The sequence below is a fragment of the Carassius gibelio genome, chromosome B6 (genome assembly GCF_023724105.1).
Source record: "Carassius gibelio isolate Cgi1373 ecotype wild population from Czech Republic chromosome B6, carGib1.2-hapl.c, whole genome shotgun sequence".
Taxonomy (NCBI): Eukaryota; Metazoa; Chordata; class Actinopteri; order Cypriniformes; family Cyprinidae; genus Carassius; species Carassius gibelio.
The window spans coordinates 11149713-11171331 of record NC_068401.1 but is presented as its reverse complement, the minus strand read 5'-3'; the positions used below and the strand labels follow the sequence as shown (position 1 = coordinate 11171331).

Genomic DNA, 21619 nt, shown 5'->3' with positions numbered 1-21619 from the left:
CATCTTGTGCAAATGTAAGTCAAGACATTCCTATAAATGGTAACTGAGGAAAGTAAGTATACAGAAATTAAAGTAAACAAACAATGAATTATCCGTTGTGATAAATTGTTTTATACATGGATGTGCACAATCAAACATAGATGGTGCAGACAAAGGCTAATCAGAAAAGTGGAATGGTAGACTGTGAAAGAGAGAAGGTGACTCAAAGTGCACACTTTCTGAAGCACTGTTATTGGCAGCAACAGATTCCAGCCAATCAGAATCTCTCATAAACCCTGTGCTGGAAAATCTGATGCAATGTCACATTCCCACTCACTTTTTCTCGTCGAAAACATACCTGTCAAAAACAGACATCCAGAGAGTAGACCAAACTTTGATTTTACATGTATCTACATTTTCAGAGTGGAACAGATTAAGCAGAAATGGCTAAAATCTCTGTTTATCATTTGATACATCCATATAGAAACTGAATGGTTGAACTCATAAGTTCCAATTAAAAAAAAAAAAAAGCTCTGCACACTGATATAAAAATAAGTCTTAGCAAAATAAATAGATTTTTAAAATGATTTGATTGTGATTAGCCTACTGGCACCCTTCATTCATTTTATTGCACAAGAATGGCACGGTTTCCTCCACCCTGGCAGGAAGTGAGATGAAGATGAAGAGATAAAGAGCCTTCTTTTGGTTTCAAGTGCAGCAACTGGCTCGAGGTTCACAGGCCATTCTTCACAAGCTCGCGGACGCCGTTCTCATCGATGACCAGAGTGGGCTGGAAAGCTTTTCCATTTACAAGATGCTCCAACCCCTTGGAAATAAGACAGGCTATTCATTTTATGAAACAGGAACTTGCAAGTATAATATGAGGCTTAAAATGTTTTCTTTTCTCCTTGCACCTGAACAATATGTTAGATCGAAATATTTTAAATTAAAAGAGGCATTTGTGACTCTTACCTCACCACCATAAGACACAAGAGGAGAGATCTCACATTTGATTGGCAGGTCTGTTCCATCCTTCAGGCTGTGGCACCAAAAAGAGTTATAGATTTTATATGCATTGCGTTGCCAGATCAAGCATTAATCATGACATATGATATTAAATTACTTTAGAGATCAAATCAAGTAAACATAAAACTTTAGTTTAAACTTACAAATAATAATAATAATAATAATAAGATATTTTTGCTTCAGAAAATCAAACTAATTCAACTACAAATGATTCACCCTTTAGTTGCCGTTTAGATCACCACAATCAATGCAAGCACAATGCAAACTATTAAACTATCCATTTAAATATTCATACTACAAAATTCTGTCATTTTGTAGATGAGGAAAACTTGATTATAAGCACCTAAACCAGATTATGTGTTATAATGATGAGAAGCCTTGTTCCATTTAGCATGCCTGATTCCCATTTCCCATCATGCATATTATTCTGCCCATTAGTAGCTGCTGTTTGGGTCAGTCGCCAACCTTTACCACGGCCATCTGGGATTGGACACCTCCTCCAACTGAGCTCTAACAGCTACACGGAATCTACTAAGAGCGAAGCCCCATCACCATGCACTACATACGACAGTGAGAATAGTTACTTCTGGCTGACTTCAGGAGTGACTGTCCCTGCTGGTCCATGTCTAGAAATGTTACACAGGAAATATAGTGTGGTTACACTATAACTGAAGATAAAGGGGAGTTGAACTGAACACAGGTGGGAAGGAAATTTGGGATTAAAGAGAGACTTCATCTGGAAATGAAAATTCTGTTGTCATTTACATACCTTTGTGTTGTTCCACACCTGTATGCTATTATTTTTGCAGCAGAACACAAAATGAGAATCTTCACAGAGCTCTTTTCCATACATGAGGTGATTACTGTTAAGATGCAAAAATGATCAAATAAAGAGCTGTGTGATGATTCTATAGAATTTTTGTATTTGTGTTATACTGCAAAGATAACATCCTACAGTTTTGGGAAGGCACCAGGGTGAGTAACTGATGACAGAATTTTCTTTTTTGTGTACATGTCTTACCTGGGTATAGCAGGTATAGGGGTTCCATTCTCATCAACGAAATGTCCTCCTGCATTTAAGATCCAGCGGTGATGCAGGGACATGAGGGCCTGACGGGCTGTAGTGGGGTTGTCCTTCCCATCTTGACTGTCTGCATTTTTCAATGGAGAAAACTCGTCTTCTCTCAGAACTTCATACACCACAAATGTTCTGCCATACACAAAAATTTTTTTCAATAAGTTATAGCTTCTAGAACAGGACTGAAGCAAAGTTTGAAACAAATATTTAGATTTTCCAATAATAGTTTCATTTGTATCCAAAAAAATAAATAAAAGATAGAAGTGCTTGATATTTTGATTTGCTTTGGATAATTTTAAAGGGACAGCTCACCCAAAAATGAAACCTGTCAAGACCTTAGTTCATCTTCAAAAAACAAATGAAGATATTTTTGATGAAATCCAAGAACTTTCTGACACTGCATAAACGGCAACGAAATGTTGTAAGAGCATTGTTAAAATGGTCCATGTGACAACAGCGATACAATCTTCATTTTAGGAAGCTATGAGAATACTTTTTGTGTGCAAAGAAAACCAAAATAATGAGTTTATTCATCAATTCCTTCTCTTCTGTGTCAGTCAACGTAGCTCCACACAAGGTTGAACCACTGATGTCACACGGACTATTTTAATGAGGTCCTTACTAGTGTTCTAGGCCTTTAACGTCTCAGCTGCATTACTGTCTATACAGGGTCAGAAAGCTCTCGGATTTCATCAAAAATATCTTAATTTGCGTTCCGAAGATGAACGAAGCTCTTACAGGTTTGGAACATCATGAGGGTTAGTAATTAATGACAAAAATGTCATTTTTGGGTGAACTATCCCTTTAAGCCAGTTTACGCAATATCATTTTAAACTATTCAGCATACAGAACAGATGTTATGAATTATATTCTTGTTTTGTATAGGATTAGCAAGGGTGTCATTCAAAAGCTTTGACATTTGGAGGCTTTTTTCATTTTAAGAGGAATTTTAGAGTGACATGAGTACACAGCACTGTCTACACACTGTGCATATTGTATAAAACTTGTAAAATACCTAAAACACCTATGAAACAGGTGTAAATGAGGACCCTTCCTGCCAAAGGCACACATACTAAAAACAGGAATGGAAAAAAAGTCTGGAGACTAACTTGGCAAACTGGAATATGTCGAAGACAAATTTTTCCATCTTAATCCCGTTGGGTTTGTCAGGTTTGATTAGCTGTCCTTGTGTGTTCACAAAGGGGATTTTTTTCTGTGCCACATGGTGTTGCAACTGTGGCTCGTGAGTCCTAAAAGTAAGATATAGAGGTATAAAAACAGAGCGATGGACAGGCAGACAGTAACAGACAGAAAAGTGAAGCATGTTCTTTCAGTTAAAATTTCATAAAAATGACAATAAGGGAACACGTCTGGCAAAGTCATCCGTGTTTAAAATACCAGACACTCAAAAACTGCAGATGTTCCTCTTCTGACTTTACCTCATTCTCAGCGCACATTAAAGTCAGCTCCATCCTGTCTAGTATTTACAAGATGGCAAACCTCATTGGAAATAGCTCATAGAAATAGCTGTACTGTTTAATATGTAACGGAGATCCCTGCCTAGCGACAAAATATCATTAAACAGCTCCTAAAGCTGTGATTCAGAGATGATTCATCAAAAACTAACCTACATACTTTGCCAAAAACTAATTAAAAATATTAATTGAAAACTACGGTGTCATTAAAAGCGGACTCGTACAATGCATGAAGCCCTCTCTGAAGATGGACTAACCTCACGATCTCTTTGAGGAACGTGAGGGTGAAGAAGTGATTAGCTATGTTGCCGGCGTTGAACAGTAGTCGTCCATCAGCGCTTCGCTTCTCTGCTGTTGCCAAGGTGATCTCGCTGTACTCCACTACTTGGTAACGCCCATCCACCTTACAGACCACACCCACTGCCTCTGTTGGATTGGTCTTCTCCACAACCTGCCAATCAGAATCAGTGGATGAATGATTGAAAACAGCACAACATTCATTTTTGTCAGTATCAATGCATTCAAAACTTTCCTGCACAGGCAATACCATGCAGATTCACTTAGGTCATTTCCCTCATTTTATTTTTGAGAACTTCTTTTTAGATCATCTAGTGCTGCTCACTGTAAAATCTGTAGTAATGATCACTTTACTAACAATAATAATAACAACATTACAGTTAAATATAATCTAAATGTAATCTAAAAGCACTTAATATTCATCAAAGAATAATGGAGAAAAAAAAAAGAAAAACAGTTTTCACAAAAATATTAAGAAGTACAACCATAGATAATAATAACAGGAATTTTTTTTTTGACACCAAATCAGTATATTAGTTTTATTTCTAAAGAATCATATGACACTGAAGACTGGAGTAATGGCTGCTGAAATATATAGCTTCGCCATTACAGGAATAAATTACATTTTAAAATGTAATAATATTTCCAAATGTTACTGTTTCTACTGCATTTATTATACATTTAAATCAGCCTTAGTGAGTGTTTTGATGTTTAAATTAACTTTTCTCATTTATTGCGATTTACTTTTATAGACATTTATCATTTATGGTTGTAATATGAATAAAGTATAAACCTTATGTGTGTGTGTGTGTGTGTGTGTGTGTGTGTGTGTGTGTGTGTGTGTGTGTGTATGTATGTATGTATGTATGTATGTATGTATGTATGTATGTATGTATGTATGTATGTATGTATGTATGTATGTATGTATGTATGTATATATATATATATATATATATATATATATATATATATATATATATATATATATATATATATATATATATATATATATGATGGTAGTTAAATCAGTTAAAATTACAAGATATCTTTAAAAAACAATTTACTGTAACAAACCCTGTAAACTCGTTAATGATTTAATTTGTGCTGAGTTTATCAGATGTCATAAAAATTGTATCACATCAACTGATAACAATTTGCAAGCACATCAACTACTAAGCCCAAGTCTAAAACCATTTGATAAAGAAGTCCTTTTAACATTTAAAGGAATTTATGTTGGAAAGACAAATCGATACTGAAATGTCATTTCTGTGCAAGTACTAAACTTGCTGCTGTGTTTGCCTGAGGTCTGTGCTAAATTACAGCAGAGGCAAAAGCAGAAAACCCTTTCCATTCATCTGAGTAACAAATTATAAACTTCTGGGTTGATGACGGGTTAGCACTGGAGGGAGGCATCGAGCTCAAGCCACTTGAAGTGCATGCTTCAGAAATTATGAGGGGTGGGTGGGTCCAAATATTCTTACCATCGTTCCCCTGTCACGCAGGAACTGTTTAATTGCTAGCAGCTTCAGAGAGCTCAGTATTCAAAAGCAGCTGTTGAGTATTTCTGTCTGAACCAAATGTCACATGCAAACACTTTCGTGAATCACTTTTTTGTTTGCTAACGATTCAGTTTGAGAGGAAGCTTTCTGTTTACACTGTGAATTAGAAAACCAAGACCTCGCTTTAAAAACAAAACAAGAAAGAACAGCGAGAAAGAATCAGAATCAAAAGCAGAACATGAGATTACTCTCAAAAATGAGATAAATGGGAAATATTGGTCCAGACATAAAACAAGCACTTCCAGATTTCATAAAATACTATTGTCATGACATCACTAACGGTCGCACAAGAAAAACATGCTGAGTTTCACTCTTGTGTGCATCATTTCATAATTATAGTCAGATACATTTTTAGCATATTGCATTGGATATCTGCATTGTTACAAACCTCATCATTCCTGATAATGTAAACAGGAATGTATGCGAGTAGGTTCGACCTAGTAATCTGCTTTCCATAGCATCATAATAACCACTATGATACGTCAAAACTGAGGCTACACATGGCTAAATTAATTGGGATCCTGCATCACCAGGCTGCTTATATAAGAGTTTTAAAGGCAATTTAGCTCCTGACTGGAGACCATTTAAAAGGTCCAGAATAACCACTGTTCCTTGTAAAAGTATTTTTCCTATTTTCTTGCTGTTGTGTACGCAGACTGCAAAAGTACATGTGAACAAGTTACCTGAATTCACACTAAAAGAAACCCCAATGAACTGCTGTAGGATGTGCGGCTAAGTGCAGGGTCCCATCAAAACATTCCTAAAGTAAACATCATTAAACAAAAACCATTCTCTTAAAAAAAAAAAAAAGAAAGAAAAAAAAGCTTGTGGTCTAAATTTTTATTTAATTTAATTGATTAAAAATACAGTTAAAACAGTAATAGTGTGAAATACTAAAACCATTTACAACTATTTTACTTTATGTAAAAAATCATTTATTCCTGCAATAAGAAAATCTTGAATTTTCATCAGCCATTTCACTCTCTAGTGATGTGGTGCCCAAGAAATGTTCCTTATTATCATCAATGTTAAATTCAGTTTTTTCTTCCCCACAGGATTTTTTGATGAATAGAATGTTCAAAAGAACAGCATTCATTTCATACAGGAATCGTTTGTGACATTAGGTCATTACTGTCACTTTTGATCAACTGAATGTGTCCTAGCCAAATAAAATGTAATCTAATTTCTTGATTCCATTCTTTGAATGGGGTATACGTCGAAAGTCACCTGACTAAACCCTGAAAAAGGTCTCATCGAACATATTGAGTAAAACAGCTCCATATTTAACAAAGTATATGCAAAACACTTGACGAGACCTGTTTTACAGAATATGGAAGGCTGTTGCGAATAACCCCCATAGTGTAAATTCCTGCATATACTGTTGTTATCCTGAGCAGCTGCTCCATCTAGTGGACTAACACAAAAGGCTTTGTTTTAAATATGTGACAAAGCACTTCTGAATTAATAATTATATATTAATAATAATAATAATAAATTACATAATATAATAAATTCAAATAGAAATACACAAGAAAATAGCCGAGCCAGGGAATCTACCACAAATATATATATGTAAAATAAATGTGTTTAGATAAGGTGCACAAGCTTAATGATGGCACTGATGAAACATAACTAAGTTTGTGGATTTATGAACAAATTCAAAATAGAACTATATTTGCATAAAGCGTTTTGCATTATGTATAGAAGAGGAAATACTTGCAAGGTTTAGGGCTGGGCATGTCAAGGACTGACCTTTGCACCGCAATCAGCTTTTTTCAGTGTACAGAAGCCAATGAAAGCAGGGTCGGCCACTTTCACAAGAATGTTGTCTACACAGTAGACGTGGATGTAGGAGATTCCTCTCGTCTCCATGTCCTGCACAATATTCTGTGTCCCCAGAGCTCTGTACAGGCCCCCGTTTCCATCTGAATATGAAGATTCACAGAAAATGTACAAGTTATGAATTTCTAATTATGTATCTTAGCAAGCTAACTGTAAGGCTTTCTTTGGGATATTTTTAATGGTTTTTAGAAAAGTGTTTTTTGATTAAATAAGGTCAGTGGTTCAGATGACTTGAAGAGGCTTTGATGTTTTGTTCAGCAACACGCATTATTTATAGGCATTCCTCATATGTGAAGTTACTTAAAGTTGTCTATGCAACTAGAGATACTAACCTTGCGCTAAAAACATACCTGGTGCCATGGACAGTTTGCCTTTGCCCTCTAGAATAATTTTCCCATTAAAGTCCACAGCGGGAAGCATGCCTTGCTGAAAGAAAAACACATTCTCTTCCTTCAGGCCGAAGTATTTGTGTTGCATGAAAAAATCTTTGGTCATGTCCATTGTCCTGCCACTTGTCATAATGTACCTGATGAATCAAAACATTGATCATGTCATTGCAAGACCAATCTCTTGACAGAATCTTAGCTTAAAGTCTAATGTTTTTGAAAGGAGTCTTGCTCACCAAGGCTGCCGATTTATTTGATCTATTTTCAAATGTAATTTACTCCAGTGATCTGAATTTCCGACAGCCATTACTCCAGTCTTAAGTGTCACATGATCAGAAATCATTCTAAAATGCTGATATGGGTGCTCAATATTTTTATTCGTAATTTAATTTCTTAACATTATCACATGCTGCTTATTTTTGTAAAACCATGATACATCATTTATCAAGATGAAATACAAATTTATAAAGTTTCTACTGCAACTATTAAATTAATGCATAATTTTTTTTCTCTCAAAAAACAAAAATGACAGTATTAGCATGTTTTTTTCTGGATGCTAAGATGATGGTAAAATTATGGTGTTCTTTAAAGTATATTGTCATATGAACATGGCGATCATACATGGACACAGTTATTATCGGTCTTTGAATAATGAGCTATGATTAGAGCTGATCATTGGGGCATCATGTGTCATGAGTCAAAGGTCAATTCTGCTGGGCAGAGATTGGCTCTAAAATTCTCTTTCTCTTGAGGTCTGACCTAGTTCCTCAGGAAATCATGCTGTTATGTCAGCCTGATTTCACACTGACTAAACCATGTAATGACATTCATAGCGGGGAGGTCACTTTCATTACGGTAAGTGGGGAGAAACTTCCTTTAGATCAAAACAAATCAGGTAATCCAAGCAATTAGACTGAACAATCATTGACTCAAACTACTTCCTTGGGAATTTGAAATGGTTGTCTATGGCTTCAAAAGTCGAGTTAAGTGCACAGTAACAGAATACATTTGAATTGTGCTTAATGATCATCTTACCATGGAATACAACACTTCCTTGAGTGCTGTTTTTCAGCGAGCTGTTCCAGTCTTCTGATGCGCTCCGCCTGGATCTGAAAGAGGGTTTTGTGAGAGGGGAGGTACACGTCATACATGCCTTTTGGATATGATACACCCAGCCGAGTCCCTTGCCCTCCAGCCAATAGAAGAACCCCCACTTTGTTCTCTGATATACATCGAAGGCCTGTGTGGAATGATGGGAGGTTAGGTCTCTTTAGCAAACAGGTGTTAAAACCATGTCATACAATTCAGGGAATAAACAAACATCGGTCATTAATCCCATAACATGAGTCCTTAAAGTAAAATATGCTACATTAAATGTACAAATGAAAATTAACTATGGTGAGAAAACAGACGGATGCTGTAGGTTTAAAATGTCTGAATTCTTAAGAATTCAGGAATCTTGTGTTTAATGCAGATAACAAGGGGCCTGGTTTATCTACGATAAATTACTGTTATGCTAAATGTTGATGAACTGAACATGCTAAAATATGACTTTTATGTGATATATATATATATATATATATATATATATATATATATATATATATATACACACACACACACACACACACCAAAATTTTTTTCATGTGGTCTGATTAAAGATGATGTGGTGCTAAATGAGCTCAGCATGACTTTAGCAAAGCAATTACGTAAAATCTAACCAGAACCAGATGTTTTTATTCTGTTTTGAAGCATCCTCACCCAAAAACTGGAGTTCTGGGACAAAACAATGTTTGTTCAAATCTGAAACCTATTGTTATTTCAATAACCAAGCGCCTTTTCAGACAGACTCTGGGTAGAAATCCTAGGCTGTTGATCTCTTATGTCTTGGGGATCATGATTTGTCTAAGAATGGTTTTCTGGGGTCCATTTGGGTGGAGAAGACATTGCATCACTCATGTTTTGTTGTGCAATATTTTCTTACCAACTTTTTTGTCTGCTTAAAGACTTAAAAGAATTACTAGATCACATGTAAGTTATAATCCTAAATTAAACATATGCTGTTAAGTATTTGAAGTTGTTTAAAACAGCCTTTTATATAAATTCCTCTGCCTGTCCGCTTGGTCAGACTGGGAAACCAACTGACTGACCAGCTAAACTCCAGCTTGGGATGGCACAGAACACAAAATAATGCATGAGATGGACTAGGAGTGCTGTGAAACATTAAAATATCCCAACTCACCCTCTTCTTCCCATTCTTTGAGACGTTCCCGATCACGTGTTACGCTTCCCAAAACTTCTCGGGGCACCGGCTCCATTCTGGCATCCACCTTCTCCTGTGAGTTCTGCCCAGATGTCTTCATGGCAGTTTTAAAGAAGTTATTGATCTCCATGAAGTTCAGGCTCTCCAAATCAACAATCATTTCAGCTTGTTCCTCAGGGCTTAGCTGGTTCCAATATTGGAGAACATGAGACTGGCCGGCTTCAGCGAGTCTCTCAGCCAGTTTGCTGGTGTCCATGCTCTTTCCTTTAGATCTGGATCAGTCAGAGATGGACGAGAGGCAGAAGCAAAGTGACACTGATTATCCATGAGTCTCGCAAACAGATCTACCTGTCTTACCCCACCCATAAATTGATAACTACTCTGTGTACGTGCTCAGTCGAATAAACACGAGGTTGGCTAAGTCTAAGGTCAGGTGTGATCTTTACCTCTCTACAAAGATCAATATAATTTTTAATTGGCTGGAAGACAACATAAACCATTTCTAATCAATCGAAGGCCTACTGGACCGTAATCAAGTTTGATAAAAGTCTTACACTCCCCCCATTCCTGACGAAAGATCACAACTGCTGCAAAAATTCTTATACGCTTCATCTCGTGCCTACTTGTTCAACACTAATCAATGAAAACACCTGGTATATTGACAACAAGGAATCAATGTTTATCATAGCCATTCATCAAAATAATCATACTGTCTTTAGATGTAAAAGCCCGTAAGAATTACCCATATCTAGCCCACATTTGCCTTCAAACACAAATCGACTGTCTGATAAAACTGTCTTTGATTCGAATTGCGTGGCGGGACTGTCGCATGAACCCCATCCTTGACAACAGTAACGTACAGCGAAATGTTTTCTGATGGAAAATTTTACAACATCATAACATTCTTACCTTTCGAGCAAGTGCTGACCACTTAGTACTTCCCTCTTACATCAGTAGGACTAAAGACACGGCTCAATCTATTGAGAGCACCGCCTTCACTGCCCACTGTGCCCAGGATCCTCCTCCGACATCCGTCACAAACTGACGTGGCAAGACACACGGAAACGCGCTTCTTTCCACACCCATTTTCCAGCAAGCTCCACCTCCATCGGACAATGGGCGGGTCCAAACTGGCTCCCTGCAGTCCGTGAATAGACAGTCGAGCTGTCATTCATATAGTCGTAGCCAATTGTGAAACAGAGATCAGGCCGAGCGCGGGACTTGCTGAACAAGAAGGAAAAAGGCAACGGCAAAATACTATTTTTTTCTTCTTCAGTTTTTATTCATTCAGCCTTTTCCAACAGAACCTGGGATGAATTAACCTACGTTTTTCTTGTTGGGGTTTTTATTTTAAGGGGCTCCTTGAGAGCCAAATGAAACGAAAAGTAATAATTAATTAAGTAATATTTACTTAATTTAATAGAGTATTTAAAACAAAACTAAACATGGGATAAGCATATTATACATTCCATCTACATACTTAATTTGCTTTACGGTAAAAAAACAAAAAAATAACACGACTTTGACTAACTATGTCGTCATTTCCGGTACCATGGCCACCAAAACAGTGATAGGAATTTGTCAAGTCGGTCCAAAATTGGGTTTTATGGATCCACTGTATCTTTGAGGCCCCATCTCGGCTTTTCGGATCTTTAAGATGCAACTATGGTGCCGTACTTCTCACCAACTTGAGCTTTTGCTTTGAAATATGGCATTTGAATCCATGTTTGTCAGCAGTTGGTAGTTAGCTGTAAAGTTTGGCATTTAGAAAATCACTATGCAAAGATAAGTTTAGCAAAAAAAAAAAAAAAAGAAAGAAAAAAAAACGTTTCTGCAAAGGGCAACTAATGGAACGAACACTACTTATTATAAACCTGATAGTATTTAGCTCCGATTATTACTGATATTACTCATGGCTTGTAGTTCTGGCTCCAGTGCAAACATGTCCAGTATAAATGTCAGCACACCGTCGATGGCGGTGACAGCAGACACCGTGGATCAGAAGACGTGTCCGCTGGTTTTTGAGATTTACGGAAAGATCTGGAACGTGCAGGCTCGTTTGGGCCAGGGCGTCTCGGCCTCGGTGTACCGGGTGAACTCCGGCCAGGCGAGCTCTGCAGTCAAGGAGTTCCAGCTGGACGCACAGTGCGGAGATTACGGGTACCTCAAGGAAAGCTCTGTGCTGGAGAAGATTCAGGGGCATAAAAATATCGGTAAACCACACAGGGATCAAGACAAGCTGACAAATACAGAATTAAACCAGGTGGCCAAGAACCACTGCAGACTTTCTTGAGGGGCCCATTATGTCTTAAAATTATTTATTTATATTAGCATAATCTCAATTAAATTCCATAAAAATAGAAACGTACGACATAAAACTGACATCATATAGTTGATTTTATTTACAACATTAGTATCAAAGGTACATATCAGCTTAGATATGGGGATAAATGGAGTCAGAAAAGTAGAGAACCACTGATTTAAATAACTCTGCCCTTTTTTGTTTTGCTTTTTTAAAATCATGCCCAAAAGTAAATTTCTTTTAAACTGATGTTCATTTCATTGTAGTCAATTACTGCATGACACAGAAACAACTTTCAAAAAATTCTGGACTAACATTATTTGGGTCCTTTCTACACTGCGACCGAAATTAGTAGTGCATGTTTTCAGTTTTTACTCTATTCTTTGACACAGAGCTGTAATCTAGATTTTCAAATTTCCCGGTTCCACTTGTGTTATTTCATTTGTTTGCCATAGTGCTCATGAGTCCTGGAGATCCAAATGCTGTTTCAGTATTATAACGTAAACGTTGGCATTTTCTTTCTAGTGACACTGTTTGGAATGTTCACCAATCACAACCCATTTGGTGTGGCCACTCATTGCCTGTTGTTGGAGCTTTTGGATGTGAGTGTGTCAGAATTGCTGGCCAGGGTGAGTAATCAGGGGCATTCCATGTGGTTGATTCAGCACTGTGCCCGTGATGTTTTGGAGGCCCTTAACTTCCTGCACAGGGAAGGTTATGTACATGCTGACCTCAAACCCCGCAACATTCTCTGGAGTGCTGATGACGAGTGCTTTAAGCTCATTGACTTCGGCCTTAGCTTTAAAGAGGGACACCAGGTGAGGACTTGATATGTTTTGCCTCAGACACCCAATCATTAGCTGTCTGAATTTATTGACATACACAGACATACACTACCATTCAAAAATTTGGGTTCTGTATAATAAAAAAAAAAAAGAAGTCTCCTAAGTTCACCAAGTGTTCATTTATTTGATCAAAAATAGTTGAACAGTAATATTAAAATGTATTTAATTCCTGTGAAGTCAAATCTGAATTTTCAGCCTTTTCATTATAAACTATGATCCTTATAAACCATTAATATGGCTGTTATATATAAATCATTACAATATGCTGACCTCAAACTTTTAAATGGTAGTGTAGTATTAATGTGCCTCAGTATTTAGAAACAGGTTGGCAGTGAGCCTGAGGGTTCTTGTCTGTCTCTTACAGGATGTGAAGTACATCCAGACAGATGGATACCGGGCACCTGAAGCTGAGTTGCAGAACTCACTGGCCCAGGCAGGTCTGGAGAGCGGCTTTGGCTGCACAACTGCTGTGGACCTGTGGAGTCTGGGAATCATTCTTCTAGAGATGTTCTCAGGAATCAAACTGAAAGGAACTGTGAAGTCTCAGGGATGGAAGGTCAGGTGATACCCAAGCAGCTGTGAAGCAGTACTCCACCATGAATATGACCTTAAATCTTTAATGTTATGTGAACTGTAAATCTTGAATTTGTGTCAGTTTTCTCTAGAGTCTACTTTTGTTCATGCTGTTTCGACCTCTTATGCTTGCTAAGACAACATTGTGTTGTGTCTCTCCAGGATAACAGTTCTGCAGTAGTAGACCATATCTTTTCAAGCAATGCTGTGGTTTACCCGGCTATCCCTGTTTTTCATTTGAGGGATCTGATCAAAAGGTAGCAAGTAACCTAAGCAGTGTACCAGTGTGTTCTTTAAACATGATTAAAATAAGTTATATGTCTCTTTATATTCCCAGTATGCTTCACAATGACCCTAAACTGAGAAGCACAGCTGAGGCAGCATTAATCAACCCTTTCTTCAGCATTCCCTTTGGTTTGTATTAATCCACATCTGAAACAATGCTACATTGCCCAGTATTTGGTGTTAACACTTTGTGAGTGAGGAACTGCTTTGGGTTTTAGCACCTCATATTGAAGATTTGGTTCTTTTGCCTACACCTGTCTTGAGACTACTAAATGTAATAGACGACAGCCACCTGTATAACGAGGATGAGTATGAGGGTGGGTCTTTGTCTTTGTGTTTTCTTTATAATAAATATATTTTCTCCATGCTTTCCATCCCACAGTGACATTTATTTCTTGGTTTTCTTAGATATAATAGAAGATATGAAAGAAGAATGTCAGAAGTATGGCACAGTTGTATCCTTATTGATCCCAAAAGAGAATCCCGGTAAGGGACAGGTGAGCAAAATGGAATTTCAGTATCAATATATATCATATTTCAGAATAAATTTTAACATGAATTTTCACCTAATAATTTCATTATATAGAAAGTGTTCATTATTTGAAAGACTGACACGATTGAAAAGTAATGATACCTTGCAGTTCCGTTAGTGAGTCTGATGTACATTCGACAACAGTTCAGACTCTGAGAAAGATTCATTAAATTGATTCAGACCGATAACTTGTGAGTCGTTTTGACATGCGTATTTTGGATTAATGCACGCAAAACTCTGGGTCCTGACAACCTTCCTGGGCTCGTACTGAGAGACTGTGCAGTTGAACTCACTGATGTCTTACAGGCTGTTGTCCCCATATGCTTCAAAGCTACCACCATCATTCCAGCCCCGAAGAAGCCATCTCCATCCTAGTTCAATGACTACCGTCCTATTGCACTTACTCCTATTCTCATGAACTGCTTTGAAAGGCTAGTCATGCACCATATCAAGTCTGCCCTCCCCCTCTCCCTTGACCCCTTCCAGTTTGCATATCGGTCCAACTGCTCGACCGATGAAACCATCGTCACTGCGCTCCACTCAGCACTCACACATCTTGACAAAAAAGACTCATAAGTCATAATGCTTTTCATAGAGTTTAGTTCAGCATTCAACACAATCATCCCTCAACAGCTCATTCACAAACTGTTCCAGCTGGGGCTCAACACTTAACTGTGCAACTGGCTGTTAGACTGTCTGACTGGAAGACCTCAGGCAGTACGAGTCGGCAACAACACATCCAGTACCATCACACTGAACACTGGGGCCCCACAAGGATGTGTGCTGAGCCCCCTCCTTTTCACTCTGCTGACCCATGACTGCACACCATCACACAAATCCAACCTCTTCATTAAGTTTTTGGATGACACAACTGGATGTGCACATCACAGAGGACCTTTCCTAGACTGAAAACACAGCAGCACTGGGCAAGAAATCACAGCAGCATCTCTACTTCCTCCGCAAAGTGAGAGGAGACAGAGCCCTGGCCCCCATCATGTGCACCTTCTACAGAGGCACTATAGAGAGGACCCTGACTAGCTGCATCACAGTGTGGTATGGCACCTGAAACGTGTCCTGCCGCAAAACACTTCAACGCATAGTGAGAGTAGCTGAGAAGATCGTTGGTGTCTCTCTCCCCTCCTTCCGCGACATTTACGGAACCAGTCTCAAACGCAAAGCCCTCTGCATTGCAGGTGATCCCACCCACCTGTCATACAGCTTCTTCAGTCTTCTGCCACCAGAGTGAAGGACAGCTTCATTCATCAGGCTGTCAGGAATCTGAACTCCCTCAGACCTTGCCCCCCTTCTCTTCTTTTGCCCCAGGCACCATTGAACTCTGAACCCCACCCCAGCTCCTACATGCCCAGGTCCTTCCACTTCCCCCTCCCACTAACAAACTGTGACCTGCACCAGACAGTTTGTGCATTATTGGTCTACTCACTACAAAAAAAAAAGAACTTGTCTGTCAATTTAATCAGACCGAATAAGCTCTTTTGCACTACAATCACTTTATCTGTTTGATTACTTCACTGGTTTGCACTCTATCTGTCGTGTACTGCTTTATTTAACTTTGTTTATTTTTTACATGCCCCTATTTGTATAGTTGTGTGTGTGTATATATATATATATATATATATATATATGTATGTATATGTGTGTATCTGTATTTTATGCTCTACTGTTGGTCTACTGTTATTTGTAAGCACCAAGGGTCTGAGAGTAAGGCAGTTTTAATTATCTGTATGTATGGGCTGTACATGTGGATGAATTGACAATAAAGCAGACTTTGACTTGACTTGACACATTCATTCATTTATAAGAGTTTATTCTTTTAATTAGACAACACTGTTTACACTGTATGGACACAACAATGCAATAGAAATACTTATCTATTTGTTTTTGTATTTTATTATTTGCAGTTTTAACTACATTACATAATTGTTAATATAATTAAATTAAAAATATTACAATTATTTTATTACTGTAATTTATTATACATGTATCATATTTACAAATGAAAATTATCTGTAATTATCTGTTTTACATACTATCATACCATGACCATCAACTTATCAACTTCACATTTATTTCTGTTTGGAAGCTCACAAAATACAGTTTGTTTTGCCATTCTGATTCAGATTGGAGTGTGCAAGATACTTTATTCAGTTTGGAAGATTTATTATATATCTTGTCTTGGCAGGTGTTTGTGGAGTATGCAAATGCTGGAAACTCCAAAGAAGCCCAGAGATTGCTGACAGGCCGAACGTTTGATGGCAAGTTCGTGGTCACTACGTTTTATCCACTGAGTGCCTATAAGAGAGGTTACTTATACCAAACTGTGCAGTAAAGCTGCACACACACCTCCATACAAAACATGTAAATCACAATCATGTGACTGCTTTTAAAACCTTGATCTGTGTATTATTCTGTTGTACGACCTTTAATACCTACTTGTGTCACTAAGATCAACATTGTTGTGAATATAGGCACACATGCAATTTAACTTGGGTGGAACAAGGAGAACAGTTTTAGTGCCTGCTTGCTACTTCCCTTTTTTACTAAATGATCACACCATAATAAGACTATTATTTTTACCGTGGGATAGCTGGTTGCCAGACATTCAATAAGTATGCTTCCATACTTTTTCATTTTGCTTATTGTATATATATATATGTATGTATGTTTTTTTTGCAGTGGGGTTGTTGCACTGCTTTGGTTTACACTGCCTTTTAAACAACAGATCACTTCAGAGACAAGGTTTACATGCTTTCTAAATGTCTACTATTCCAAAAATGTGTATTTTATGTGGTCTGTTTTCTACCGTCTTTTTTTTTCTCGTTGTTAATTTTAGTGAAGGTATGTAGGTATTTCCAGTAATTATGCACATTATCTATAAACTACTGGCAAAATACACTGGCCTGCATGCACTGTGGCGTGGTTAACATTTATGTTCAACTTGACCGTGAAAGCTGTTTAACCGCATTGAAACTGAAGATGGAAATCTGCAGAGAGAGCACAAATACGAAAGAGCGGGTAGCCTTGCGCTATAGATCATTCTTAAGTGACTGTTTTTTTTTTTTTATTCAGGGTTGACTGGAATGAGACTCCATGTCCAACACAAAAGCCACAATCTGTCTCATCCAAAACCTCTCTGGATATGTTTATTGAACGTTATAACATTTTGAACTAGAATTCCAAAGTATAATATTAGTTGAAGTATAAATTGTGTCTGAAAACTCATCAAAAACATTTCAAGTGGACTTCTTTGGGAAATACTCGAGTATTAAAATGTGTGGTATGTTGTGCAAAGCAACGTAACTCGTACCTTCATGGCACACATACTGTATGTGAAGATTCAGGAGCAAATAATCTACTCCGTATCTTCATTAGCACATTGATAAATAATGCTGTTGTAAAACTCATATTACTATCAAAGATACAGTAACACAAATGTGTTTTAGAAAAGCTAAAATGCCTTCTAAAGACAAGTTCAAGTCAATTGTATCTGCTGTTTGAATGGATTTTGCTATCTGTACAATAATGATGAGTGATTTTAAAATCGTAACATTATTTAAAAGCTTTTCCAGTTGTGATAGGTATAGTGTTCCTGGTATCATTGATACAGAGCTTTCTGACACAAGCATTTCTTCGTAAGTGTAAGAAGTTACTTCATGAATATTGCCTGATGGTTTTTTCAGTCACCCAGGTTGATTGTTTTTCTTTCTATCGTCCAACAAATGCCATAAAGTCAGTTTTCTCTGTCCTGCAGTCTAGAAATATGACATTGACTTCCAGGGCAGTGAGCTCCAATATGATAAGTGTGCAATGCTGGTTTTCTAGATTTAGATTTTAAAAGAAGGTTTCGACTTTTTTGTGGATTAGATGGCATTATGGCCAATAGTTATTATTTTTATTCACATTCTTTTTGTTGGGAGTGTTTAGGAGTGTTATTGTAGGAAAAGGGCACTTTGGTTATGTATGTTGTTCAGAGTGTGATTCATTCCAGATCTGGGCTATTAACTAAAGAAATTGTGATTGATCTAGATTTTATACACTCATATCTCTCTCTTTTTCACACTTGCATGTTAATGGTGATGACATTCGAAAGACATTTTGGGAATGGTGAGCAAGAGATCTTTTAGTATCCTGCCCATATGAATCTGGACTGCTGCCATTGGTAAATGTGACTCTTGGAAAGAAAGATTCAGTTGCTAAAACATTTGCACTTGTCTGTCTTTAAATGCACTAGGCGTTGGGTTTCGCTACTAATTGTGGTGTGAGATGTTTGGATAAACGTCCTTAGTACAAAGAGAGAACCTGTATGAGTTCAAATGAATGAATGAAGTATCCTAGGCTGTCTTGTTTTATTTCTCTTCCTGTTTGAGCCAGAGAAAACATGCAGTGAACAAATAATCGGATTTTAGAATATATATATATTTATATAAACAAGAACTTCTCATATTAATTACAAAATGTATTATGATGAAACCGTTTTTTTGTTCTTTTTGTTATTATTATTATGCAAATACTGTGTAGGTCTAGTGTTAATCGAGGGAAATTTCTTACATGCAACAGAACATTAAAGAGAAAGGGATTTTCTGTCGTTTTAACAAATGGGAAGATTCCAGTTTGACAGTCTAGCGTGATGTTGAAGTGAAGCCTTCTTAAATGGATGATGAAAAGATTCAAATTCATAGAAGTAAATATTAGTGGATTTGACATAAATGTGACAACAGCAATAGTCATTTTAAGTGCATATTGTTCCTGTGAGCCATCATTACTTTAATCCAGCCTGTTATTAATATAAAAATGTTCAAAACTGATCAATTACTTTTTGTTCAAGCAAATAGAGCCCTGAAGCCCCTTCTAACACTTTCAAAAAGCACTTCTGAAAAGAAGATTTCTTTCCATAATTAACTACTGCATAGAACCTGAGATGGGTGTCTGTCAGGGATCATTTCATGCTGCCTTAATTTTTTTGTATGCTGTAATAATATCACAGTCAGTAAATGCTAGACCGTGAGAAAAGTGCCAAAATTGTTTCAAAGCCTTCCTTTTTTTCCCTGCCACCAGCAACCCTGGAGAAATCCCCAAGACTGCAGGGAAACCATATATATACCTTTATCTTGAATTGCATTTAAATGCCTTTAGATGTGTCCAGAAACATGAAAATGTGTTCCAGTTGGATGCCAGAGATCATTTGAACAGTAAAGCACAGTGCTGGAGTTTGGCTGGCCTTTGTGTTTGTGTAGTGAATAATGAACCTTCCCAAGAGAAAACATTGCAGGGTGTAACCACAGATAGACATGAGAGCTCCTTGGGCCTTAATAACTCGAGAAAGGTCGGAGAACTAAATGGCAGCTTGAACGATGGGAGAAAGATTTTGAGTTTGTGACTAATAGAACAGACATATTAAAGTTCTAATAGGGAATAGAGAAAATGTACGTGAACGTCCTTGTCTTCTACCATGTTATTTATGATCACAATTTCTTTTGTAACCCTCTTTAAAAATTTATTGGCTGCTATATTGCTTTCAATATTGCAAGAAAGTAAAGTCATATCACATACATCTTCTGTCATGCATATGACCTTTGAATGAAAAGGGCAAGAGCTCACCTGACAGTACAGTCATTTAATGGGGAAGTGTGAACGTTTAAGGCAAGTAAGGTGACAAGGTGACATGAATCGTGTAGAATCAGATAATAAAATATAAGGGTATAGGTCACAGACTAAATATGTGGCTTTGCTAAGGTGAAAAACAATCAAGAAAGTCTTGTATAATAGGAATCAGCGTTTTTTTCTGGCAATGCATTAAAGGATCAGATGTTTAGATGTTTCTTCAAATCACTTGTTAATTGGAAAGCTGAGTAAACGCAACAGAAGCAAGTTTATGCGTGATCTGTTGTTTGCAGTGAAGTCATGGTAACATGCTGACGTCACAATGCATATAGTAATATGATCAAAAGGTTTGTAGAAATAGTGTTTACAGTACATTTGTGGTACATAAGTGCATTACAGTGGTTGAAGTGCAGGGTTTATAGGATCAAAGCAGTTTGGATAATAATGAAAATTCTGATGAAATGTTTTGTATGTAGGTTCTATTTATGATTCTTCCCTTTAAAATATGTTTGTGTGTTTTCATCTTTGCCAATGATTTTTTTGTTACTGAAACTACGGATTTTCAGCAGTGAGAATTCCATTCAAAGCATTAAAGAAGTCTTACAGGCTGATATTTAAATATGTATTTTGCAAATCTGTTAGTGTAGATGTTTAAAGTCTAAACCTCACTATGACTTTGGTAACAGGAGATTAAAAGGAGTACATTTAATAGTTAAGGTCAATAAATAATAATTGAATTATACATTGGAGGTGTGGTGCTGGTGGCTTGCATTACCATTATGTTGCTCCATATTCAGATTATCCTGTGTTCTTGTTAAACGTTCCTAGTTTCTGTTTCATTATCCCTGTGGCTGAGATGTGATTGGGCGAAAGATCATTCTTTGTGAAGCTCTGCCTTAAAGTCCACATTATATGTGGCAGGGAAAACAACCCTAAACTTGAATTTGAACATGCTACAAAATATATAAAATGATCTAATATTCAATGTGAGGATGAGTGTTTTCCGTATTAGAGTAAAAAGATGCTGGTAGATGCCATTTGTAAAACGACTGTGACATTAAGAGCTCTGAATGGAGTGAATAATATTCATGCTTTTCACAATAAAATGTTCATGTCTGTATCACGACCTTGTGGCTTTATTTCATGTCCCCCCCCCCCCCCTCTCTCTCTTTCTCTGATTGGATTTCATCATATGAAGCAGAGCTGCTTCATGACAGAATAGTTGTATTTAAATTCAAATGAGAAATAATGTTATAATGAAAGTGACTATAGGAACCAACATACACACAGGCTACAGACCACTAGATGGCAGCTCTGCCTTTCAGACTGTTCTAGTGTATTGCAACTGCCTTAAAAATGAGCAAGGTTATTGTGGAAACGGATATCATTAATGAAAGTTAAGCAAATTTGCCACTAAATTTATGCACGGCTGTAAAGGCATGTAAGAACAACAGGTAACACTTAAAGCCTTTGTGTATAATGCATCCTAAAGGGTTATTACAGGGTATAATGCATTAGAATTATTCACAATGTGCGTTATGATACATTTTATCTTGTC

The 21619-nt window shown here is 37.1% G+C and overlaps 2 protein-coding genes across 7 annotated transcripts; one reads left to right on the top strand and one right to left on the bottom strand.

The window, feature by feature from the left end:
- Positions 1 to 88: 88 nt before the first annotated feature.
- LOC127960104 (UDP-N-acetylhexosamine pyrophosphorylase) lies at positions 89 to 10959 on the bottom strand. 4 transcript variants are annotated; one of them, XM_052559658.1, is made up of 11 exons: positions 10815 to 10959; positions 9885 to 10177; positions 8678 to 8882; positions 7607 to 7782; positions 7167 to 7339; positions 3816 to 4009; positions 3193 to 3333; positions 2027 to 2215; positions 1590 to 1631; positions 952 to 1018; positions 89 to 805 (listed from the first exon to the last, which is right to left on the bottom strand). In XM_052559658.1, exons 2-11 carry the CDS (start codon positions 10159 to 10161, stop codon positions 713 to 715), a joined length of 1557 nt encoding a protein of 518 aa, XP_052415618.1. In that variant the 5' UTR covers positions 10162 to 10177; positions 10815 to 10959; the 3' UTR covers positions 89 to 712. The 4 variants fall into 4 exon arrangements, with proteins under 4 accessions (XP_052415618.1, XP_052415617.1, XP_052415620.1 ...); XM_052559657.1 differs by lacking the exon at positions 10815 to 10959 and adding an exon at positions 10648 to 10776; XM_052559660.1 differs by lacking the exon at positions 1590 to 1631.
- A 199-nt stretch (positions 10960 to 11158) lies between these two features.
- Positions 11159 to 21181, top strand: LOC127960106 (serine/threonine-protein kinase Kist). 3 transcript variants are annotated; one of them, XM_052559663.1, is made up of 8 exons: positions 11159 to 12118; positions 12733 to 13025; positions 13417 to 13608; positions 13788 to 13882; positions 13963 to 14039; positions 14129 to 14227; positions 14319 to 14396; positions 16643 to 21181. In XM_052559663.1, the coding sequence occupies exons 1-8, from the start codon at positions 11818 to 11820 to the stop codon at positions 16711 to 16713; spliced, it is 1206 nt and encodes a 401-aa protein (XP_052415623.1). In that variant the 5' UTR covers positions 11159 to 11817; the 3' UTR covers positions 16714 to 21181. The 3 variants fall into 3 exon arrangements, with proteins under 3 accessions (XP_052415623.1, XP_052415622.1, XP_052415621.1); XM_052559662.1 differs by lacking the exon at positions 16643 to 21181 and adding an exon at positions 14749 to 16237 and having other exon boundaries at positions 14319 to 14407; XM_052559661.1 differs by having other exon boundaries at positions 11161 to 12118; positions 14319 to 14407.
- The last annotated feature ends 438 nt before the right edge of the window (positions 21182 to 21619 follow it).

Excerpts from the sequence above, each read along its gene's own strand:
- LOC127960104 (XM_052559657.1), bottom strand. Across the intron at positions 7,340-7,606 it reads CAAACTGTCCATGGCACCAG|ATGGAAACGGGGGCCTGTAC; the intron begins GTATGTTTTTAG and ends CTTCATATTCAG. Across the intron at positions 4,010-7,166 it reads AAGCTGATTGCGGTGCAAAG|GTTGTGGAGAAGACCAATCC; the intron begins GTCAGTCCTTGA and ends TCTGATTGGCAG.
- LOC127960106 (XM_052559661.1), top strand. The coding sequence starts at position 11,818 with ATGGCTTGTAGTTCTGGCTCCAGTGCAAACATGTCCAGTATAAATGTC. Across the intron at positions 12,119-12,732 it reads TCAGGGGCATAAAAATATCG|TGACACTGTTTGGAATGTTC; the intron begins GTAAACCACACA and ends TTTTCTTTCTAG. Across the intron at positions 14,040-14,128 it reads TTTCTTCAGCATTCCCTTTG|CACCTCATATTGAAGATTTG; the intron begins GTTTGTATTAAT and ends TTTGGGTTTTAG.